This window comes from Azolla caroliniana, unplaced genomic scaffold, assembly GCF_043228905.1.
Source record: "Azolla caroliniana isolate FFs.n. ecotype wild unplaced genomic scaffold, voAzoCaro1.0.p SCAF_12, whole genome shotgun sequence".
Classification (NCBI taxonomy): Eukaryota; Viridiplantae; Streptophyta; class Polypodiopsida; order Salviniales; family Salviniaceae; genus Azolla; species Azolla caroliniana.
In genome coordinates, this window is record NW_028230447.1 from 5424448 (window position 1) to 5446969 (window position 22522).

General features: G+C 38.7%; 3 protein-coding genes and 1 non-coding gene across 4 annotated transcripts; 2 read left to right on the top strand and 2 right to left on the bottom strand.

The window, feature by feature from the left end:
- Window positions 1-324: 324 nt before the first annotated feature.
- Window positions 325-525, bottom strand: LOC147856932 (U2 spliceosomal RNA). The gene has a single exon (XR_015530658.1). It is a non-coding gene; the product is annotated as a U2 spliceosomal RNA (small nuclear RNA).
- A 2405-nt stretch (window positions 526-2930) lies between these two features.
- LOC147856933 (tetraspanin-8-like) lies at window positions 2931-4931 on the top strand. Its single transcript, XM_087328764.1, has 2 exons — window positions 2931-3572; window positions 4366-4931. Exons 1-2 carry the CDS (start codon window positions 3036-3038, stop codon window positions 4696-4698), a joined length of 870 nt encoding a protein of 289 aa, XP_087184890.1. The 5' UTR covers window positions 2931-3035; the 3' UTR covers window positions 4699-4931.
- A 2259-nt stretch (window positions 4932-7190) lies between these two features.
- FH (frataxin-like protein) lies at window positions 7191-10113 on the top strand. Its single transcript, XM_087328951.1, has 5 exons — window positions 7191-7598; window positions 7963-8035; window positions 8107-8154; window positions 8249-8343; window positions 9505-10113. Exons 1-5 carry the CDS (start codon window positions 7288-7290, stop codon window positions 9647-9649), a joined length of 672 nt encoding a protein of 223 aa, XP_087185077.1. The 5' UTR covers window positions 7191-7287; the 3' UTR covers window positions 9650-10113.
- A 1138-nt stretch (window positions 10114-11251) lies between these two features.
- Window positions 11252-16127, bottom strand: LOC147856935 (Haloacid dehalogenase-like hydrolase (HAD) superfamily protein). Its single transcript, XM_087328583.1, has 11 exons — window positions 15670-16127; window positions 15444-15537; window positions 14947-14991; window positions 14796-14846; window positions 14630-14704; window positions 13811-13844; window positions 13680-13735; window positions 12688-12747; window positions 12136-12195; window positions 11656-11702; window positions 11252-11567 (listed from the first exon to the last, which is right to left on the bottom strand). Exons 1-11 carry the CDS (start codon window positions 16095-16097, stop codon window positions 11519-11521), a joined length of 999 nt encoding a protein of 332 aa, XP_087184709.1. The 5' UTR covers window positions 16098-16127; the 3' UTR covers window positions 11252-11518.
- Window positions 16128-22522: the final 6395 nt, after the last annotated feature.

The following is a 22522-nucleotide window of genomic DNA, read 5'->3' on the forward strand; positions in this document are numbered from 1 at the left end:
AACTCTCTAGTCTAGCATACTAACAAAGCATACATAACTACAATAAGTCAAAAGTTAGCAAAAATGTCAAAAATATCCCACATGTGAAGGCTAATATCAATGCTACTTTTAGTAATGTTGAAATAGGTTTGTATATACTTCATCACAATTAATCAAATTCGCTCTCTCTCTACTTCCTTCAACTAGACTCACATGCATCACGGCTCTCCCCCCAATCAATCCTCACTTGCACTAAACTCCACAAATTTCTTCATTTCATCTTAAAATAACATGGTTCACCTCTCACTAGCTAATAAATTCTTCTTCTTCTTTAGTAGTGGGGGACGCGTCTGTATGACCTCGGCGTCAGTGCAATACCGAGGCGATGCACGCAGCTCCTAGAGACAACAAGTTGCCTTGAACGGGGGATGCCCCCATGAAACAAATTAGGTTAATATCATGTGGCCTTATAGGCCACGTATCAGATACTAAACTGATAAGAACAGATACTACACTTGATCTTAGCCAAAAGGCTGAGAAAGGTATACTAGCTAATCAATTCTCTCTCTCTCTCTCTCTCTCTCTCTCTCTCTCTCTCTCTCTCTCTCAACATTATGCACAAGTTTTAACTTTAGAAAGACTACATGTGACACTTGATGAACATCATAACCAAGAGTATACATTGTGACTACAAGGGAAACGTGTGCATGGATACGAGGAAAGCACACTCAATTTTGATTGAAAATGGAACATTGTAATGAAGGGTGAAACTCAAGCTCAAGAACATGTTCAAGGCAAACTATTCATAGTTGCTTTATATCAATGAAACATGGCCAAATCTAACCACACTTTTTGTGAAACATATTACCAAGAATTTATTAGTTAATCGTACATAACTTACTAATTACTTGATTACTTGGCCATGTAATTTATCATCATGATTCGTTTAGTTAAAGGACATTAGAAGTTGGACATTGATTGTGTCTAATATCCCCCAAAAAGTGCATATGGCCAAAGTGTACCATGCCTACATGAAACATGGCCAAATCTAACCACACTTTTTGTGAAATATATTACCAAGAATTTATTAGTTAATCGTACATAACTTACTAATTACTTGATTACTTGGCCATGTAATTTATCATCATGATTCGTTTAGTTAAAGGACATCAGAAGTTGGACATTGATTGTGTCTAATATCCCCCAAAAAGTGCATATGGCCAAAGTGTACCATGCATGAATATGTGCAAGTTATTGACAAATAGGTGCTTCAAGTCTAGATAGACTATAGTTAAAGAGGGCATAAAATACCAGATGCCAACTTTACAAAAGGTAACAATATCTTTACAAAAAGGTAAGGCCTTTACTATCTCTTAGGGCCTTGCCTTCACACAACCCACTCAAGGTAGACAATGATTTACAAATAAACAGGAATCCCATCCTGATGACTTTACTCAATAGTATAATGCCAAAATATGCATTGTGGAGGTTCCTTGATCTTGCCAATGACACCGTAAACAACTATGCACACGATTATTAGGTCTATTATAAATCCAAAAAGGAAAATCACTTGTATAGTTGAGTATAATACGAGTGATATTGGCAAGCATGCGCTTGGCAATACAACCAATACAATCAATTAGATGGATGGTTCCTAACTAGATCAACGAAGTAGACATGTTATAACATTACATTGAATACAAATCACCTTCATGGCCATGCCATGATTATGTTAAAGAATTATTTGACGATTTTTGTGGAAACAAATATTGAGACCACCAAAGCTTGATTTGATTAACTTGACTTAAATTTCACAAACACCTTACAACTACTCCCCAATTATCAAAAGATGAAGCTTATTCTCTTTCTTTACATATCATATTTCTTGACACAAGAAACCAATCTCACACTATTGTTAAGGTCCTCAATACTATTAATGAAACTATTCCAAATATGTCTACAATGAGAGGTAAGCTCTCTCATAATCCCACAAAAGGGATATTTCTTTCTACAATATCTGTTGCAGCAAGTTTACAACAAAAGCTAAGCTCTCTCTTAATCTTATGAAGAGATGTTTTTGCTACACTACTTTTCCCTAACAAGTTTACAACGAAAGCTAACCTCTCTCTTAATCCTAGCAAGAGATGTTTCTTCTACGAATGGAGCAATTATAGGATGACCGATACGACACCAGAAGCTTGTGTGGAGACACGAAGGGGGGGTGATTTGGATGACCACCGAATGCAGGAAGGAAAGAAAAGGAATGTTTGCAGACAGACAAAGGGATGATTTCAAAGTTGTTGTACCCAATTCGAGCAATTCACGTAACGGATGTGCACAGACACAATCGAAAGGTGCCCATGGGATATGATGGGCCTTGGGTTAGTTTAAGGTGGGCATGGCGCGCCAATCCATCTGGACATAGTTTCATTGACTAGTTAGTTTCCCACGTGCCGACGGAACATAAATGGGTATTTGATTGACATCTACGACAAGTCTTATCTTATCGCCTCGGGGAGTCTGATGTGGCGCACACTGCGCTGGTCCATCCAGACATAGTTCCGCAGAGCGTTTTCCATCGTGCGGACAATAACAGACGTGGGTATTTCAATGGACACCTGCACCAAGTCTTACCTTGTCGTGTAGACGTGCATGGCACCGCGATGATAAGGACAGGAAAGAAGAAAGAAGAAAGAAGAAAGAAGAAAGAAGAAGAAGAAGAAGAAGAAGAAGGATAGCCATTGGAAATTGAAGTATATGTATGTAAAAGAGAGTATGCATGGATATTGGATAGGTTTCCTTCATGAGCTGGAATCAGACAGAGCATGAGAGAGAGAGAGAGAGAGAGAGAATTCATTGATTACAAAAAAAAGAAAAAAAACAGAAAAGAGAATGCATTGATTCCAGAGAGAAGAAAGAAAGAAATTGCTCCCCTTTGTTTCTTTTCTTTTCTCTCCTAGATTGCATAACCCCATTGCACAGAGAGAGAGAGAGAGAGAGAGAGAGAGAGAGAGAGAGAGAGATAATGAGTAGTGCAGGTGCTGCACCTTGAGGATATGGAAACTGTGGATGCAGAGGAGGAGGAAAGGTGGAAGAAGAGAAAGCAGAAGCATCAGAAGAAAGTTAGAGTGAACCCATGCTTGGTCCTACTCAATGTCTTGTTTGCTTGTGTTGGGATAGGGTTTGTGGGTGTGGGCCTGTGGCTCTCCTTCAACCATAGCACAAATTGTATTCATTTCCTGCAAACAGTTCTCATCGGCTCGGGACTCTTCATGGTGGCGATCGCAGCCACAGGCATCGTCGGAACCATCTGGAGCATCCTGTGGTTGCTGTATCTCAATTTCATTGTGATGCTTCTGCTAATCTTGATCATAGTAGGCACCACTGTCTTTGTTCTGGTCATCACGAGCCATGGTATCTCGGCCTCGGTGAAGGCGGACAGTCACAACAATCCCGACCCATTCTCGGGTTGGCTACGGCATCAAGTCGACCAGAGGATGCGGTCATGCACGCAGAACGGGCAGATCTGCGAGTTTGTTCGCTATAGCTATGCCAGCGGTTACTACAGCCGGCCACGCCTCTCGGCTCTACAGGTAAATCTTATCTCTCTCTCTCTCTCACACACACATATATATGTATGTTGTTCAATCCTTTGTGGCAGAGAAGAGGAGAGACCTCACTTGTAATAATGCTCTTTTTTGGGGGCTCCCAGAACTCATTTCACTGGTTTCTTTAGGGCAGATGACACTAAATCATCATCATCATGAGCATGTATTTGGGGTTTTCTTGTTGAATAGGCATTGATGGCACGCATGGTCGATGAGAATCGTAGGTGAAATTACATATATAGCTGGGTGCTCATTATCTTGAGTATTTGTTATGGACATGGATTTAGGGCTTTGTGGCTGCTGGTCACATTGAATGGTTTCCCGGGATCAGAAAGAAAGATATATTAATGTCTTCTAAGACCAAAATTGGCCCATGAGATTTGCATGCTCAGAGAGTATGGAACATTCTTAGGATTGCTATGGCTTGGGAAATAGACCTAGGATTTTTATGCCAGATGAAGGCCTAGCCAGTTATCTTAAACATATACCTAGTTTTTCAATGGTGAGTAAAATATTTTGGTTGGTCCTAATGGTGAGTAAAATACTGTCTCTGCCCTGTGTGGATCATGTTCTCAAACTGGTTCGGAGCACATCGGTTCTGTAACCGTTAATGGATTTGCATGCTCATCATCGAAAAGACATGGAAATTAAGTCTCTTTGTCACCCTAACAATCAAAACAAATTTCAGTAATAATATTGCAAGAAAGTGAAGATTTTTTTTTTGAAGGGGCTAATTTTATATTGAATGGCCCGTGGCTTACTACTACTACTACTACAGACAGCATGTTGTGAGCCGCCTACGGGATGCAACATTGCCAATAGTAGTGGGGCTTCATTGAACGACACGGCATTGGCCATAGAGTCGGATTGCGAGGCTTGGAGGAAGGCAGGGGTTACGACCGGCTTCTGTTCACACTGTAGCCTATGCCAAGCCGCGGTGGCCGAGAACATCCGGCACGTGTGGCACAAGGTGGCCATCTTCAAGGTTATCGCGCTCCTCGTCTTGGTCCCCGCCTATTTCATCACCTGTTGCTACTTCAAGAAAGACGAAGGCGGAGACACGAGCACGACCTATCAACGCTGCCTCGACTGTTGTTTCAATGTTCTGTAAAGATCGATCGGGTTTCTTTCTCTCTTATCTTCCTCTTGTACAAAGATCTATTGCCTCTTAACACAGAATAAGCCAAATTAACCCAAGAATGAATGTATTCATCCCTAATTTAGGTCCGAAAAAGGATAAACAAAATGATGTTAGCAACAAAATGCGTTGCCTTCTTGGATTGGAAGCATATATTTGGTTTTGAAGTGACGATGATACAAGAAATATGATGGTTTTTAACTGCATAGCATATGGTGGGGATGATTGGCAATTCTCATTCCCTTGCCTATGTTTCCTCAGGCACGATCTCATTGGTGTTTTTTTACTTAGCCTTGAGTCATGTGACATAGCTTGAATTAGCAAATGAAACAAATCCATTGTTCAATCACCTGGCTGTATAACTGATGGAATGTCCAATACTGAATTACTGAATGAAATTATGTTAGGAATCCATATTTATTAGAAGGCATAATCAAAATACACAATTCAGAAATGGCTATCCATGAGGAACCGCAAAATACAGAATTCGTAGCTTACATTATAATAAACCTCTGGTATCTAGAAATCACAATCTCTGACAACAATAAATTCATGATCTGTTAGATGCGACGCGATGATGATTAACTGATCATTTAGAAACTTACCATCTATAATCCGAATTGGTTCATGAATAAGAATCAATAATCATAGTGTTACCATTCATGATTTTATACTTTGTCCACTGTTAACAAAACATGGTCCAAAACCCTAGCTATCACATATATACCTCTTTTACTATCTCAAAAACTGCTTGAAGAATATGCATAACATAACATGCCAATAAAATCTGATGACGATTTCTCTCAAAAAGCATCATGCCACACCCTATTATGGCCACTTGTAATATAATGGAAAACACCAAAATACTTATGGTGTTTATCAACATATCTCTTAAGTTTTTAACAATTATTAGAATACCCCTATGGAGCATTACATATTGAATTACATATGGGTGCACTTTATCAGTTTTTTGAAAAATTAGGGCTATATTCATGGCAAATTCCTTATGGGTAGTGTATCTTTTCTTATCTATAATCTTTGTTGATGAGGATGACCCAACAATCTTATGCATAAGAGGTTTTTGAATCACGAATGTATTAATTATCTAACTGAGGTATTGACAACTCATCTTTCAATTCGAATACAAAGCCAACATTTTTATAGTCCCTTTCAATATGATGCACTACCCTCCTATCGTAGATAGGTTTGCCTAATTAATTTTGTCAGCTAAGGAACCATAACCCTCAAAGTATCTTCACGACATTGTGATCATAACTTGGCCCTTATAATATGCTACATGTATAGGGAAACCTTTAAGCTTCGGAAATCTCATCCTTCACTTCAATCCAATCTCCCCTTTTTTTAAATTGCATTTCGATCCGATGCACTAACGTCTTGATACATGTATAGGGAAACCTTAATGCTTCGGAAATCTCATCCTTCACTTCAATTCAATCTCCCATTTTTTTTAATTGCATTTGGATCCAATGCACTAACACCTTGACACATGTATAGGGAAACCTTTATGCTTCGGAAATCTCATCCTTCACTTCAATCCAATCTCCCATTTTTTTAAATTGCATTTCGATCCGATGCACACTTAACTCCTTGATAAGTAGCTCCTTGGAGCAGATAATTTTGTTGGCTACGAAATCGGCCTTGAGGTATCCCTACGTTCATTATGATCGTAATGACCACCGTTACAAACACAAATACAAAAGGGAAAATATGCGCACGTACATAGATAACATCACATACATCAATCATGACATACATAAGTACCTGCATGCATGCATACATACATACATATGTACATACTATACAATATATACATACACATACACACACCCATACCATAGCATACATACATACATGTACATATATACATAATTACACACATACCACACATAAATACATACAAATACATGCATTGATGCAATACATACATACAAACAAATGCATACACAAACACACAAATACTGTAATACATACATACATACATATACATACATACATAACAAATACATACATACAATAAGAACGGCCAAATACCATAGCATACATACATACATGTACATATATTCATAATTACACACATACCATACATAAATACATACAAATACATGCATTGATGCAATACATACATACAAACAAATGCATACACAAACACACAAATACTGTAATACATACATACATACAGATACATACATACATAACAAATACATACATACATACATACTGATACATACATACATAACAAATACATACATACAATAAGAACGGCCAAATACCATAGCATACATACATACATGTACATATATTCATAATTACACACATACCATACATAAATACATACAAATATATGCATTGATGCATACATACATACAAACAAATGCATACACAAACACACAAATACTGTAATACATACATACATACATAACAAATACATACATACAATAAGAACGGCCAACAACAACAATGAATAAAGAATAAATCTCTGTTTTTCTGAGAATTAGGGTTATGGTGTAAACCTCAATCCTTTTTCTTCCCTTCCGAGTGACCATGCCCTTCTTCTCTCACTCGCCAAGAGCTCTCCTCATCATCGCAGGAAGAAGAACAAGAACAAGAACAAGCTCAAGCAGAAGCACAACAACAAGAAGAAGAACAAGCCTTCGCCATCCATTGCCTTCTTCAAGCTTCAGTTCACTCGCCTCAGCTTATCCGTCTCGCTCTCCTGCTTCCAATTCCTCCTTCTCCATATCTACCATAATAAGATCGGATGTGTGGATGCGATCGCTTTGTACCAGGGTCGAGGAAGGGAGAGGAGATGATGATACTGAAAACGTTTCAGGTCCTTTGCCCCTCGATTCCAGGTAGGCTCTTGCCATGGTCTCTTCCCTGTTAAAAACAGCGGACAACAAGTCTCGTTGCATTCTTACTAATAGTCGCAGAAGTATTGAAAGGAAATCAAATGCATGTGTGAGGTGTATGAATGTATATGTGCTTATGTATGATTGTATTGATGCATTACAGCACAATTCACCACTTTTAGCTGATTCTCTAATCATGTATCTTCTTGTGAGCTGCAAATACTCGGAATCCTTGACCTCTTTGAAGCATGTTTCTCTCAGCATTGTGTTTTTTGTATTGTATAAATGTTTAAGATTTAGATGCTCCGAAGAAGCAGCATGCATTAGATTATTAATATTGGTTGTGTTTTTGCACCGTTACTTACAGCTCACTGATAGATGAGAGGGAGTTTCATAGGCTTGCAGACGAAGTGCTTAATCACATACAGGAGGAAGTCGATGTGAGTACTCAAAATAAGTAGGCTTTTATCTTGATTTATCTTATCCTTAACTCACTGTTTGTAAAATGCAGGAAATGGGAGAGGAACTCAATGTGGATGGGTTCGACATAGATCATGCGGTGAGGGTTTATTCTCAACTTCTTCTTTGTGAAGCTTTCAGGATAAACCTGAAAGGACTTGGTTTGTATTTTGGTTAAATTATATTCGATCCAGGAAGGGGTAATAACGATAAAACTAGGAGTGTCTGGGACATACGTCATCAATAAGCAGACTCCAAATAGGCAGATCTGGCTTTCATCTCCTGTGAGGTAATTCTCTCTCCTTTATTCCCTTGTATAAGTTTTGTGTACATCTGTTTCGGGATGTGAGACCAGAAATAGAAATTGTACATGGAATGCGCTAAATTCCTAGAGCACTAGAATTGTTACCACAACATTCTTTTACTAGTTTTGAGCATCCTCTTACTAAATTCTACTGTTATGATTTATTTCTCCTCTGAATTCTGTTAGAAATATTGAGAATCGATTAGATAGGTATATAGAGTTACAACCACAGAGATGGATATATGAAAACAAAACTTCTATTACATATGAGAGTAGCTCACAATGGTGGTTCACCCATGCGCTCACACCTTAGAGCTTAGATGGGATCTGGACCAACTCACTACAAAATTAGTGGGGACTAATGATCAATCCAACCACTGTGTAAGAAAGTGGATTATATTCTATGTTTGGTCTGAGTATAACATTAAATGTGCAAGTCAGTTGATAGTAGTGGAGATATTCCTTTTCTGTCCACTGACTTGTCATTTAATATGACCCAATTCCTTAGATATAGGCCAATGCTAAATAGTACTTATCTTGAAGTCAATGGCACATACTTCAAGACTAAGTACATCGTAACTTGCCCACAAAATATTCTAGTTGACTTGATTAGCCAATCCTATTACCTATTTCGCTCTTTCCTAAATACATTGTGTCCTACACATGTACGGTTTCCTAGATTAACACCTTATCAACCCATATGGTCGAGTTGCACACTAGCCACTCCTCATTTGGGGCGCTATCACAAAATGTGCACTCTAAGAGCACATATGGGGATAGGTTTACAACTTCAGGCTGATCATTGATTATATTTAACAAATTCTCACCTGTGTAGGGACAATAGCTTTGCTTACACGGAAACATCATGCTGCTGGCAATATTCTCAATGCATGTTTTCTTTTGTATTTTCGTGTTCTCTTGGGGTTTGGAGGAAATAGAATTTCAAGGGTTATTGAGAAAATAGGGGGAAACTGAAACAAAAAGAAAACAAGTATTGAAGTTTCCTTTCATTTTTGACAAAGTTTTATGATTTCTTTCTCTATTGATTGCCTTTATTTTTGCTCAGTTTCTCCACAATATTATGGCTCAAATAATCTTCATAAGAAGTAGAATGATTCTTTCTTTCTTTGTCATTTTTGGCTACAGCGGGCCTGCAAGATTTGACTGGGATACAAACCATAAACACTGGGTGTACAGACGGACAAAGGCTAAACTTCTGGAATTGTTGGAGAAAGAGATGAACCAACTCTTGGGTGCTTCAATCACCTTCTCAGCATTTAAGCAGCAATAAAAAATGGACAGCATATAGTATCCATATTTCATTATGATTAGACAATAATAGAAGAGTTCGAACACGATTTTTTACTCAATTTCCTATTATAATGCCATCATTTTTAGTGAATGTGGAAGCTATATGATGCCTTCCATTTCATTTTATGTCATGCATACAAAAAAATGGTTGTTGTATGTACCTATACTTTTGCTTAGGAATTTCCCCATGACTATGGAAAAAGTAGCTTTGGGGAAGATAGATCACATTGCTTTGAAGGTTCACATATTTCTCTTAGTTGTGGAAGGACCTCTTTACCTACAATGTGCACTCTTAATTGCAGTGTTCATTAGTAAAACTCATTAACATTGAGAGTTATTGCTCTTATATATACACAACCTGAAAAAAAATTTTAGTTTTGGTCTGATAAATCACATATGATCGCTGATGATTACAAAAAAATCTATTTCTCTTTCATTTCTTTAGCTTCTTCATTCGACAGGCGCGGATAAGTTTTTTTCCTTGTTTAAATATTTCAATATTCAAACCAGCCAATGTGAAATTGTGAAGGCCTTGGCATCAAACCTTATCAAGTGATGACCAAAACATCCACTGGTTTGAATGAGTGTAGCATATTTGTGTCCTGTAATTTCCTTTAGTTTCTCCAATTTTGATGACCAATGGATTTATATGATTGTATTGCGGCATTTGCTCACAAAGTGTAGCATAATTATGTACCGTAATTTTACTGATTGATTTAAATGATTCAATTGTTTCATTCCTTGATTTCCCTATTTTTAAAATTAACACTCTTTAGCAGGTTCAAATACAACGATGAAAAATAAAGTCTTACCAGTATACAAATATATTTGTATTAAAGCAGAGCACTAGTTAGAAAAGTATGCATTTGATTTATTTTAGTGTACATCATCCACAAGGATATGCAACCAATATGACACAAACGACCAATATGTTCAAATGCAAATTTTTTTATGCTTTCTGCATGGAATTAGTCATCTAAATGGCATTTATCATAAACATTCTTTGGAGGTCTCACAATTGTTACTCCATGGCCCAATGGAGGATAAACAATATTTATGTAATATCATTTCTATTTTTCATGTTAAATGTCTACCATGTTAACCAAAAGAAGTGACATTACATTAGGTTTACTTTATCACAGCTGAAAATAAGTTATTTATATATTTATCTGATCTTAACCTTTTCTTTAGGTTGATAAACTAATTGATACAAATTCAAGTTCATAGTATAACCCAAATAGACAAAATGTCTTGTGCAATCATTTTTTTCAGCCAAATCCAAAATATTCACAAAGCATCTAGGTCGCTAGAAAACACAAATAATTTAATGTATTGAACGGCCAGTATAAGAAGTGAAGCCAAACATGCGGTTAAGACCCTCTGGAGAATAATATCTTATAGTGTGATTTGTAAATAGGATCGAGAGTTCTAAACAACTTAACGGTTAACTATGGCATATAGAAAGACTAGTTAAGATGTTGCTCAAATGGTTTACTTCAAATTTGACCACAACAATAGTCGAGTAAGATGTCTGATAATTATTACCCGAGGAAGTTCATGCATTATTCATGGAGAGAAAATGGAGACCAATGGCGAAGATGTATTTATAATGAGAAGGCATATACAATTTCCAGATTTGAATCTCCCTTCAACTTGGGAATGATACAAATGCAATTCATGGTCTGCAACCTCATATATTACATATAACAAATATATAAACAATTTGTAAACAGATACATCAGAATGTGAAGATCTCAAGCCGTTAATCACAAGGTCGCAGACTACATTGTAGGTGGGGCATGGAATAAATACATAACAAATTATATGCCCTTTCTCATTCAACAAAATGTTAGCTTACAGGTACAATCTTCTCCATCAACTCCTGCAGATGTTGAAACCTACAACAAAATAAAAAGCTTAATATAAGACTTAGTTTATAGAAATTCGACATTTCCACAAAAAGAAGCCATATGGATAGCATAGAACCTGACGTTTCCCAAGTCAGCATATACTGCCAATGCTCCATTGAAATCCTGAAAGACAGATTGCATAATTCATATATCATTCATCAAGAATTTCAGAAAGTATCAATTCTCAATGAAGAGGAGAAGATTATATATATAGCCTTTTCGTGATGACATTAAATCAGATATGGCTCCAATATAATTCTTGGAAATATTTAGCTTATGGTTCCATTTCATGAAAGTCATAATGCGTAAATGCTACAATTCAAAGGATGTGATTTGTTTCAGCAGAAAGTTCAAACATATGATGAATGAAAATTACACACACAAACACAGATATATATATATATATATATATATGTATATATGTATGTATGTATATAATGCACTGATCAGAGAGGAACGTATATGCAACTAGTACACTCCAACAATGATTTGTACAAAATTTTCCAATCCAACTGCCTAGATTTGGAAAAACCAAGCAACGCAGATGAACACTTACTTGCTCGGCAGTGGAGGAGGTGTAAGAAATGATACATTTCATGCCTGCACCCAATGCAGCCTATGAAAATAGAAAAAAAATGGCAGTTGTCAGTTATCAGTAGAAAATAAAAAAATTAGAACTGCATTTATTTATAATGTTACTGATAAAATGGCATTTATAAACTCCTTTTTGGTTCAATCCTTTATGATGATGTATTCTTGGATTTTCAAAGGTTACAGAGTTAAATGAAAATTGAGACCTAGCTGCCTCATCAAGAGTGAAAAGTATATTTTCATATTCTACAGTCTCTAACGATCAATGCAATTATAGAGGTAGCACTTTATACACTTATTACAATCGATGAACTCATTATGTCCATTCTATTGGAAGAATAACGACAAATCATTAAATGTATATGCCTCCATGTATTTTGAATAGGAAGACAAATCGAATAGCCAGGGAAGAGTATTTTTCCTCTAAAAGTGTGCAAATGAATGACAATGGACATTAGAATTCTATGTATAAATATATTTTTCATTATAGTTATTTTGCATAACAAGAAGGCTTTACCTGGAGCCCAATTATACTGTCTTCTACAACCAAGCAGTGTTCTGGTAGAACATCAAGCTTCTGTTTAAATGAAAAATGTTTAAGAATGAGCACAAACATGTTTTACTTTTGATGGGATCAAAATGCTAGGAAAAAATGTTTCTTTCCTTCATTACTGGCATGGAACAAAAGGCTTTGAAATCAGGTGAGAACTTCTAAAAAATTGGAAGTATGCTTATGCAATTGCCATTAATGAAATCTTTCAGTAACTCTTAAACCTATAGACAATCTTTCGAGATCGTCCACTGGGGCTTCAATTATCATCAATCTCTTTCTTTATAAAGTCTCCAAAAGATCTGAACGTCTAATTCCCCATCCATGAGATCCCTCATTTCTTTTCCCCCAAGGAAAGAGCCTTGTGCTCTATAACAATGAGCAGTGCCTTTCTAGGCTTGTCTTTTGTGCTCATCACCCCTGATATATTTTATTGGATCTTCTTTTACCTTGAAGCCTAAAAGTCTTTTAGACATGATAACTGGAAGAAAAGAAACATATGGCATACCTTACTCCTGGCAATTCTTATGCATTTACGAAGCAACAATTTTAGGTTTATCATCCCTACTATGAAATTATACACATATAGTTAGGCTTATGGATTATGATGTGCCACGTTTATCTTATCTTTGATTGGCAGGGCAATACTCCAACCTTGCAGTGAAGATATCAACGTTAAGTTTATTGTCCCTACTATGAAATTCTACACGTCTAGTTAGGCTTATGAATTATGATTTGCCTAGTTTATCTTATCTTATGCATTTACCTCTTCTTTTGAATGAGGAGACTATCAATAAGATCACATGACTCAGTTTGCATGGTATACATTTCAACACCTATAATAGTGTCCATGATGGCAGATTGTATTTCTGCATTTATCCATATGCCCTTCATAGTAAACAGTTAATGATGATTTAACAAGATTTTATCTCTCATCAACACAATCAAGAAGAACTTGCCTTTGCAGCTTCAATATAGATTGTCGGATCTGGCTTTTTCTTTGGTACATCATCACCTATGTAAAGATTTCACACATAGATTCATGTAAAATATGAAAAAAAATACTTAGAACTTCACATAGAACATTTACCTGCAAGAAAACAGTCCAACTGTTCAAACCGATCCTAGGTATGTCAACAAATGAAAATCATCAATACAAGAGACTCAGTATAAAAACAACATCACAATACAAATCTACCACGTAACAAATTACAATAGCCAGTCACTCGATAAGAAAATGAGCAGTTAACAAACAGGAAATGTTCCAGTGAAGATCACTGTAAGGATTATTTACTCAGCTTCATCATTGGAAGAACATCTATGATCCATTTTATGCATTTCTAAGGCTTTAGAAATGCCAAAACACTACACACTTTCTAATCCATGCAGTAGGTTTAGTCTACGTTTGGAATTGAATCAGCGCAAGAGAGAATAATTACGATCTTTCTAGCATATTTTCCACGAACTAGAATAACATTGAGATGCAGAGCAGACTGGAAGTCAGTAAAGTGATTGTTCAAGCATGTTGTACACAGACTCAGATACTACAGGTAGACTGAGACCATCAGTTGCTTCAAGAATAGTCTTCTATGGACGCTGGATGAAGACAAGATGCTCACTTTCGTACAGAGTATAAGAAGACCAATGTAAACAATTGTAGTATGTCTACTAAAGCGCTACTTGGGGTCTCAGAATGACAATTCTCACTAACATTAACATCATATCTTGTATCTTGTATCTTGTATCTTGCATCACAGTGTCCTTGTGGTCTGGTATATCTCTTACTTGGGTAGCCTTCATATTTGTCACTAGGACACTTCATAACTTTAGTTTGAGTTTTAATTTTAGTTTCAACTCTCTTGTGTATCTCTATTTATGCATCCGTAGGTTGATAGTGAATTGAGGATACCATTCCCAAGAGATTTGTAAGACAAAACACCACAGAGCTTTTTGTAGCTGCTGAGCACACTGCTACCAGGATCCCCTATTGCAGCAAAAGAAAAGCACTTCTTTATAAGGAGAAGTACAACGAACATTCAATGAGGAAAATGAAGCAGACGGAGAAGAATATAGACCTTTGCTCTTGCCTCATCCATCAACTGTAGAATACCTGGCCTCGGCTGTATCTGTTAGTCCAAACCAAACACAGAAATCATATCATTAATCTGTCTAATTTTTTTTTTTCTGAAAAAGGATGATTTGTTTTCTGAAAAAGGATGTGCTTACAGCCCCTGAAGCAATGATATTCTTGTATTTCTCCGTTTTCCAATCCTGGTAAAGCAAGCTCATGTAAGATGAAAAGATACCCTTATCTTTGAATATCAACCATGAAGAAATGAACTTAAGATTATTTGAAGTGCATAGTAATCCTTATATATGTAGTATCTCCTTGTGCGGAGAGTCTATGGAGATTATTACTTTTTGTTTAGACAATATCAATTTTCTGTCATTTAGGTGACTTTGCTATCAATGTGTATTTAATTAAATCCAAGCCTGAGAGCACAAATTTCTTCTTTTTGTTTCGATACACATTCAATCAATGATCAGATTCTGGTGACTTTGTTACCTAGCAACCATTTGGACAGAATAATTTGTAGTCATTCTAGGTGAGTTAATCTGTTACCTGAACTATATGAATGAGGGCATGAGACCACATATTTCTTCTTCTATTTTGTTGTTTGGATGCATAATCATTTTGCATTAATGCAGATAAGTTTCTTTACCTGAACTATATCGATAAGGGCCTCTCGATCAGCATCACTCTCTGGTGCGGCGGAATATAGTGTCGAAGAAGGCCATCCATGTGTATTGAAGTACCTGAAGAAAATAAAAAATCAATCTGAGAGAGAGAAAAAAACCAATAACGAGCATATATGTATGTATCCCTTAAATTCCATTTCTTTCAAGAAAAAAAGCACAAAGTTACTACGAGAAGACAAGAAATTAGACCATCTCATCTTCGGTTTTCCTCCACCTATCTGGTTCTGAAACTTGTCGTAGAATTCAGATGTCCATTCCAGGGGCTGATCTGAGCCTAAACCCGGGCAGACAATTTGGAAATGTGAAAATGCAGCATTATACGCACGGCGATGCAAGTCTTCGGACTCCAGGATCACTCCATCGCAGTCGAAAACAAGGGCTTTGAGACTGGAAGCTCGGCAGCAACAGGGCAAAGATGGGCGGGAGCTTGAGGGGGTGCTGCTCTGTTTTCTGAAGAAGAAAGGCTTGAGGGAAGGATTGGTCCGGAGGTGCAGAGAGGGAGGATGAGATGAGGAAGGGAGGAGCTGATTAGGGCTGGAGATGGCGATGGCGAAGGCAGCAGATGAGGAGGTGTGAAGGGATGCAGCAGGCATTACAAGCATATGGGAGGTCACCATCACGATCTTCCCCCTCCTCCTCCTCCTCCTCCTGTCTATTCTTCTCTGTCATCATGTGGGTGAGTGTCTGCATATATACATATCTTGTAAAATCGCCCACGAGTCACTACCACCACCAAAAAGAAAAGGAAAATCTTCTGATCCATAACCAAAACCCCCCCTCTCCATATGGAGAGACACAGAGAGAGAGAGAGAGAGAGAGAGAGAGAGAGAGAGTACCCCTAAAGATAGATAGAGAGAGAGTGTACCCTAAAGATAGGATAGAGAGCCCTTTAGATAGATAGGATAGATAGATCATAGTATGAACCATACGTACCCTACATGCATTCGCATTCGGGCATGTTTCAATCCTTCGAGTATGGTAAACACCCTCAAAAGTATGTATGGTAAATACCATACTTTTGTATTATTCATTATTTATTATAAGATAACATTTATTTTAAGGTAAAAAAGTGTAAAAGAAAAATATACGAATGTTTTGATAACATACGCATTCTCTTTACATTCGTATGAAACGAATGTTTTTCCCATGCATTCGAGTATATTGCGTACTATGAGATAGATAGATAAATAGATAGGTTTCATTATGGGACTTTGGACTTCAAAGCTCAATCACGACCTATGAGTAGGAATCGACAACGGCTCGGCTCAAGCCTAAACCAAACCGTTAAAACGTTCATAAACGGTTTGGTTGTTCGATTCGGTTAGGTTCGGGCTTGAGATTCCTTAACCAATTTGAGCTCGGTTTGGCAAGGCTCAAACTGAATCGAACTTTTTAGGGCCAAACCAAATCCTAAACTAGTTTGGTAATTGGCTTTTTCAAACCGTTTAAGCATTAACTGGTTTGGTTCAAGTTTGAAAACTCTCAAACCGGTTAAGGCTAAAACGGTTTGGTTTGGACAAGGCCAAACCGGTTAAGCCGTTGATTCCGACCTATGAGACCCAAATTACAACTTTTTTCACGCAATACATGATGTGAAACGGAGTAGTTGTTCTTGATGCACCACACCTCTCTTGATGAATGTCGCGTGATCAAGAGTGGAAGATGTTTGGAATGCATAGTCGAATGTGATCAAAAGCAAATTCATTGTATCAAGTGTGCATACTATGACTCCCAAGCTTGTTTCAAGCAAAAATTGTGCACATCAACTACTCTCATCATGTGTGTCCCAATGGTTCCGTCTCTCATTGATGTGTGTGTGAGTTAAGTTGCATGGAAATAATGCTTTGGATAGCAAACAACAAGACGAACTCTAACATATATTGAGGTGTGTGGTTTCCCAATTTAGTGAAGAACATGGTTTTGTAGTTAGGTGCAACATATTAGTACATGTCATGATACATTGGTTTTGCAAAACATCTCATTCACATACGAATTTATCGATGCCTCATGAAGCAAGTGTGTTGCATCTCGTCTACCAAACCAATTTTCCACATATTGCATCCAATCGGAACACAAAAAATTGCTTTTATGTGTCTTTTGGATCTTTTTGTTTGCTTCCATACAAGTCTTAAAACTCATTATGAGAGACTTTTTTGGACCTTATGCATGTATTCAATAACCTGGTATATGGCCATTATGTCAATGGAAAGTGATATTGTCTCGATAAATATGAGGGTGTATAATGTTTGTTTCTTTTTTGACATTTTCAAACTCTTTCCAGGTGGACTTGGGGATATTACCACCCCATAGAGAAGCACCAACACTTAATTTCTCCATGATTGCATGTGTTCTCAAATGCATAATATGCTCTCTTTCCCGCCATTCATTCCATCAATGATTTAAAGGAACTTCAAGGCCAAGGTATTTAAAGCTTTCCTTAGTTTCAAGTGGTTCTTTAGTGAATATAATGCATGGTTTATCATTATTTTGGGTGAGAGAGAGAGAGAGAGCAAAAATAGTAAAGTTTAAATTTCCTAAATAAAAAAGGGAAGAGGTTCAAATCCTAATAAAAGAGGGATGACAAACTTAGTGCTTACTTTATTAGAGAAAAACTAATGTTTATTATCATGTCAATTCCGTGCATCTCACAGAAGCACTTCTATCAATCAATGGAGTTTTTCCTCCCGTCCATGGCATTTGCTTGGGGATCGGACCGGTGTATACCCTATTGGTGGCAACCAGGGCGGAGGTAGTTGTCAAATACCTCCAAGCCACTAACTCAATAAAATGTGATGAATACTAAACTCTCTCATGCTCTCTCGCTTACTCTCTTAACACTTCAGAAAAAGTAGAAGGCAAGATATATGTTTTATTCCACCACTCTATTACAAAGAGGTCTAGCACCAACAACGAGGAAAGATTAGGGTTTATTCACTAAACACTACCGTTAATCTCTCTTAAGCTCTTCATTACAAAGGAGGTAGAAAGGAGTATTAGAGCTTTAATCACCAGGAGATTCTTAAGAATGAGAAGAAACGTAAAAGGACACCACAAGGTGGCTTTTATAGCTTTTACATCATAAATATGGTCATTTCACACTAGGTTACCCATTGGCTTGCCTTTCCCCCTATTTGGCTAGTTCTACTCCCTTTTTGTTAGTTGGATGGCGTCCTTTGTTGGTGCACTCGTCTTCATGACTGGTGTATTGTGTGCTATACACTTAACATCCCCCCATCCTAATGAGTGAATGCACACTCCCAAGTGCACTATAGCAGGCGATTGTGGGTGTAGACAGGTGTAGAGGGTCGGATACAAGGAAGACGAAGACAACGGCTCTAAGGAGCAAGGCATGCAAGGGGGTCGAAGGTGGTAGCGAAGGCAACAGATGTTGAGGAGAGGTAAGCGGATGTCCTGCATCTGGATAGTGGTGGTGAATAATTTCTTGAATTTGTCAGAAAGCCATGTGGAGGCCATGTGGTTGGCGAAGGGGGATGGGATGGTGGTGTCCTACCACAATTTATATAGGCCGAGAGGAATCTCGTGTCGATAATCATCTCAAAATCTTGTGTGTACGTGGCGGGTAGGATGCTGACACGGGTCCATAGGCCAACGAGTTGGTGGTGGGTTAGGCCTTTTTTCAAGTCGAAGGCAAGTCCCTACAATGGGGGGCAATGTCGTCGGAACTCGGGGGCTTCGAAAGGGGGGGAGGGGAGTCCAGCAGGACCATCAGAAGTTGCAAAAAGTGAATGCTCACTTGGACGTTTGGGCTAGGGATGTCGAGCCTGTAGGTTTTGATAAATTGGTGCATGACCCGGATCATCCTAGCTTCTCTCAGGGTGGTGGTGTGGGGTCGAGGGAACATTGGCCAATTGAAGTGTAGGGTGGTGATGCATTGTCAAACCGTGAAGAAAACGGGCCAAGACAATTGCTAAAAATGGGGTTGATGCAAATCTTTGGGGTGTGCATCGCGAACCACTATCAAAATGTGGGTTTGTCAAACCATGGCAAGTGCTAAGCAAGAGCTAAGAAGGCGATTCATTATCATTAGATTAAGAAAGATTACAAGAAAGGTTATTACAATCTCCTTAGAGCCAAAATGTGTGTGTGAGAGAGAGAGCCTAGATGGATGTAGCATAGTTGGTAAGGTTCCCTAATGGAGACCAGGAGGTCATAGGTTCAACCGTTACATTCCACAGTGGCATCTAGTAAAAATGAGATATATATATGGAGTAATAGAAAGGTGAGAAATTGGGTTACACACCCTAGTGTAACCACTTACCACTAGGGTAAGCTAATTACGATAAGAGAGAGAGAGAGAGAGTGTGTGTGTGTGTGTGCCCAAATGGATGTAGCTCAGTTGGTAAGCATGCCCAATGAAGACCAAGCGGTCATGGGTTTAGCCCCTACATTCCACAATGACATTTAGTGAAATAATAGAGAGGATATCTATGGAATAATATAGAGAGGTGAGAAAACTAGGGTTTGAACCCAAGATATAGTGCTAGTAGTGTAAACAACTTACCACTAGGGTAAGCTAATTATAATTAAAGAAAGAGAGAGTGTGTGCAAATGACTTACGACTAGGGTAAGCTAATTACGATAAAAGAGAGTGTGTGTGCAAATGACTCACCACTAGGGTAAGCTAATTATAATTAAAGAAAGAGAGAGAGAGTGCAAATGACTTACGACTAGGGTAAGCTAATTACGATAAAAGAGAGAGAGTATGTGTGCAAATTACTTACCACTAGGGTAAGCTAATTATGATAAGAGAGAGAGAGAGAGAGAGAGAGAGAGAGAGTGCAAACTAGGGAATGAGGATCAAATGAGGTGTGGTCCTCTTTTTATATAGGCCAAATATGGCCATTGGGACTAGCCATTGGGAGAGTCCCTTGGGATTGCTTGTTGGGGTTGGGTTGTGCCAATGCGATGGTAGTGCCCCTTTTGGGATTGGGACGGGTTCCTTTTGTTGGGTCCCAACTTAGATTGGAACTCAATGTTCTGGATAGGAGGGTCCCAACTCAAGTTGGGAGTGTGTGCCCTTGTCCAACTTTGCTTTCACGTCCTTATGACTGTCCAAATTTTTATTGGGACTCTTCGGGTCTGTCCCTAACTCTCTTTCGGACTCCTTGGGTCCCTCCCAACTAACTCACTTTGGGACCGTGTTCCTGTTGGGAATGTTTGAGTGCACCACACTCTTAATAGGGAAAAGTACCAGGATACCCTTGGAAGTTCTTCTATTTACCAGAATGCCCTTGGAAGTTCCAAATTTGCCAAACTACCCCTATGTCCAAAACATTACACTTTATAAAGTAATTATACACTCAAATCTACAAGCCCTATTTACCAGAATACCCTTCAAACACAATTTTCTTTACTTTAAGGGATTCTTCCTCAGGTATTTGGGTACTTATTCCTGCAACTCATCTACTCATCATAATCATCAAACTTTCCTTCCATAATTACTTCCTCAGTACTTCAGCCTCCACATTCTCTACACCTCTAAGGATCCATGGGAGCAATTTCTGCGCGCACAGATTCTGATTTGGGCGGGAAATTGTTATGCTTTGCAAGATCGCCATTGGTGTACTAATCTATGCAGGTAGTTCCATGGAAGAAAAGATCGGGTCTTCTCCGAGACATCTGAACGTAGTCGCTGCCTGAATGCCGCCGAGGTCGGCTAGAGCTTCGACTACTCGCACAACCCGAGCTCATCCTCCTTGAGCTCCCATAATCTTCATAGTCAAGCTCCAGTACTGATGCTGCCTCTGCATAATGTTCCTCGTCGTTTAGGTCAAAGCCGGTGAATTCGTCCCCAGCAGGTCGACCATGGTGATGATGATAAATGTGGTGATGGTAATGTTGTAGTTCAAGCACCTCCTCCTCCTCCTCCTTCGCTACATTGCCATCTTCATCGTAGCTGGCTCCATGCTTGTGTTGTGGGAATTGACGTCTTCCTCACCCTGTAGATCAGGGCAACCCTAATCCATTCTGTGATCGTGGATTACAAATCGATCCTGCAGGACCTGTTCTTGGACCTTATTTGAATGGGTGACAAAATGGCGAAGCATATTTTGGAAGGCGTCAGTCGATGCCCCATTAGGAGTATCAGGCAATTTGTGAATGGGATCATGAGAGGCGGTGACGACGGGCATGGGCGAGGGAGATGCGCCTCCACTATGCGAGCTTTGAGGCTGCACAGGTCCAACTCGTCGAAGAGCGATGCTGCGGGGAGGGATTTCCTGATCAATAATTGTAAATTCAATTTGGCGGAGATTGGCAGGATTCTGAGTTAGGGACGACACCTTCGTAGTGGTACTGATCATTTGATCCATGGCTTCGGATTTGAAGCGAGAATCGCCGGCTGTGTCGCTAATGCTGACAACCTTGAAGGTCCAGGGTGGCCTGATCACATCCTCATCAGTCGGAATCTGAACGATGGGGTTGGTGGGATTAAGCATAGCATTAGGCGGTGGCGGCGACGATTGGAGGAGATGAAGATGTGCAGGGTGGGCGAAAGCATGGTTCAGATGATGGTGGTGGTGGGCAGAGGAAGTGACGGGAGAAGGGCTTGAATGGCGGCAGCTATGGAGCCATTACCAAGCGGCGGCCTTGCTCACATCACTGCTCGTGTGAGGGGGACCATTGGCAGCGGTAGAGGCGGCAGAGTTCACACTCAAGCTTCCATTAAAGCTGCCCAGGTTGTCTATATTGTTGTTACTCACGTGGATTAAAGGCTGATTATATTTCCTGAGATCATGAGGAGAAGAGCAAGCTGAAGAGGACGCAGAGGTAGTGTTATTATGAGTATTATTAATGATGTGGAAATGGAAAGCTTCTTCCCAATCTGTGGGAGCTGCTACAGCCGTAGGAATAAGTACCCAGATACCCGAGGAAGAATCCCTTAAAGTAAAGAAAATTGTGTTTGAAGGGTATTCTGGTAAATAGGGCTTGTAGATTTGAGTGTATAATTACTTTATAAAGCGTAATTTTTTGGACATAGAGATAGCTTGGTAAATTTAGAACTTCCAAGGGCATTCTGGTA

What these genes read in the sequence shown, in the direction of transcription:
- LOC147856933 (XM_087328764.1), top strand. Translation starts at nt 3,036, where the DNA reads ATGGAAACTGTGGATGCAGAGGAGGAGGAAAGGTGGAAGAAGAGAAAG. An exon ending in CACGCCTCTCGGCTCTACAG is followed by an intron (nt 3,573 to 4,365) that starts GTAAATCTTATC and finishes CTACTACTACAG; the next exon opens with ACAGCATGTTGTGAGCCGCC.
- FH (XM_087328951.1), top strand. Translation starts at nt 7,288, where the DNA reads ATGCCCTTCTTCTCTCACTCGCCAAGAGCTCTCCTCATCATCGCAGGA. An exon ending in CCTTTGCCCCTCGATTCCAG is followed by an intron (nt 7,599 to 7,962) that starts GTAGGCTCTTGC and finishes CGTTACTTACAG; the next exon opens with CTCACTGATAGATGAGAGGG. An exon ending in TGGCTTTCATCTCCTGTGAG is followed by an intron (nt 8,344 to 9,504) that starts GTAATTCTCTCT and finishes TTTTGGCTACAG; the next exon opens with CGGGCCTGCAAGATTTGACT.
- LOC147856935 (XM_087328583.1), bottom strand. Translation starts at nt 16,097, where the DNA reads ATGGTGACCTCCCATATGCTTGTAATGCCTGCTGCATCCCTTCACACC. An exon ending in GTTGGACTGTTTTCTTGCAG is followed by an intron (nt 13,736 to 13,810) that starts GTAAATGTTCTA and finishes ATCTTTACATAG; the next exon opens with GTGATGATGTACCAAAGAAA. An exon ending in GCTGACTTGGGAAACGTCAG is followed by an intron (nt 11,568 to 11,655) that starts GTTCTATGCTAT and finishes ATTTTGTTGTAG; the next exon opens with GTTTCAACATCTGCAGGAGT.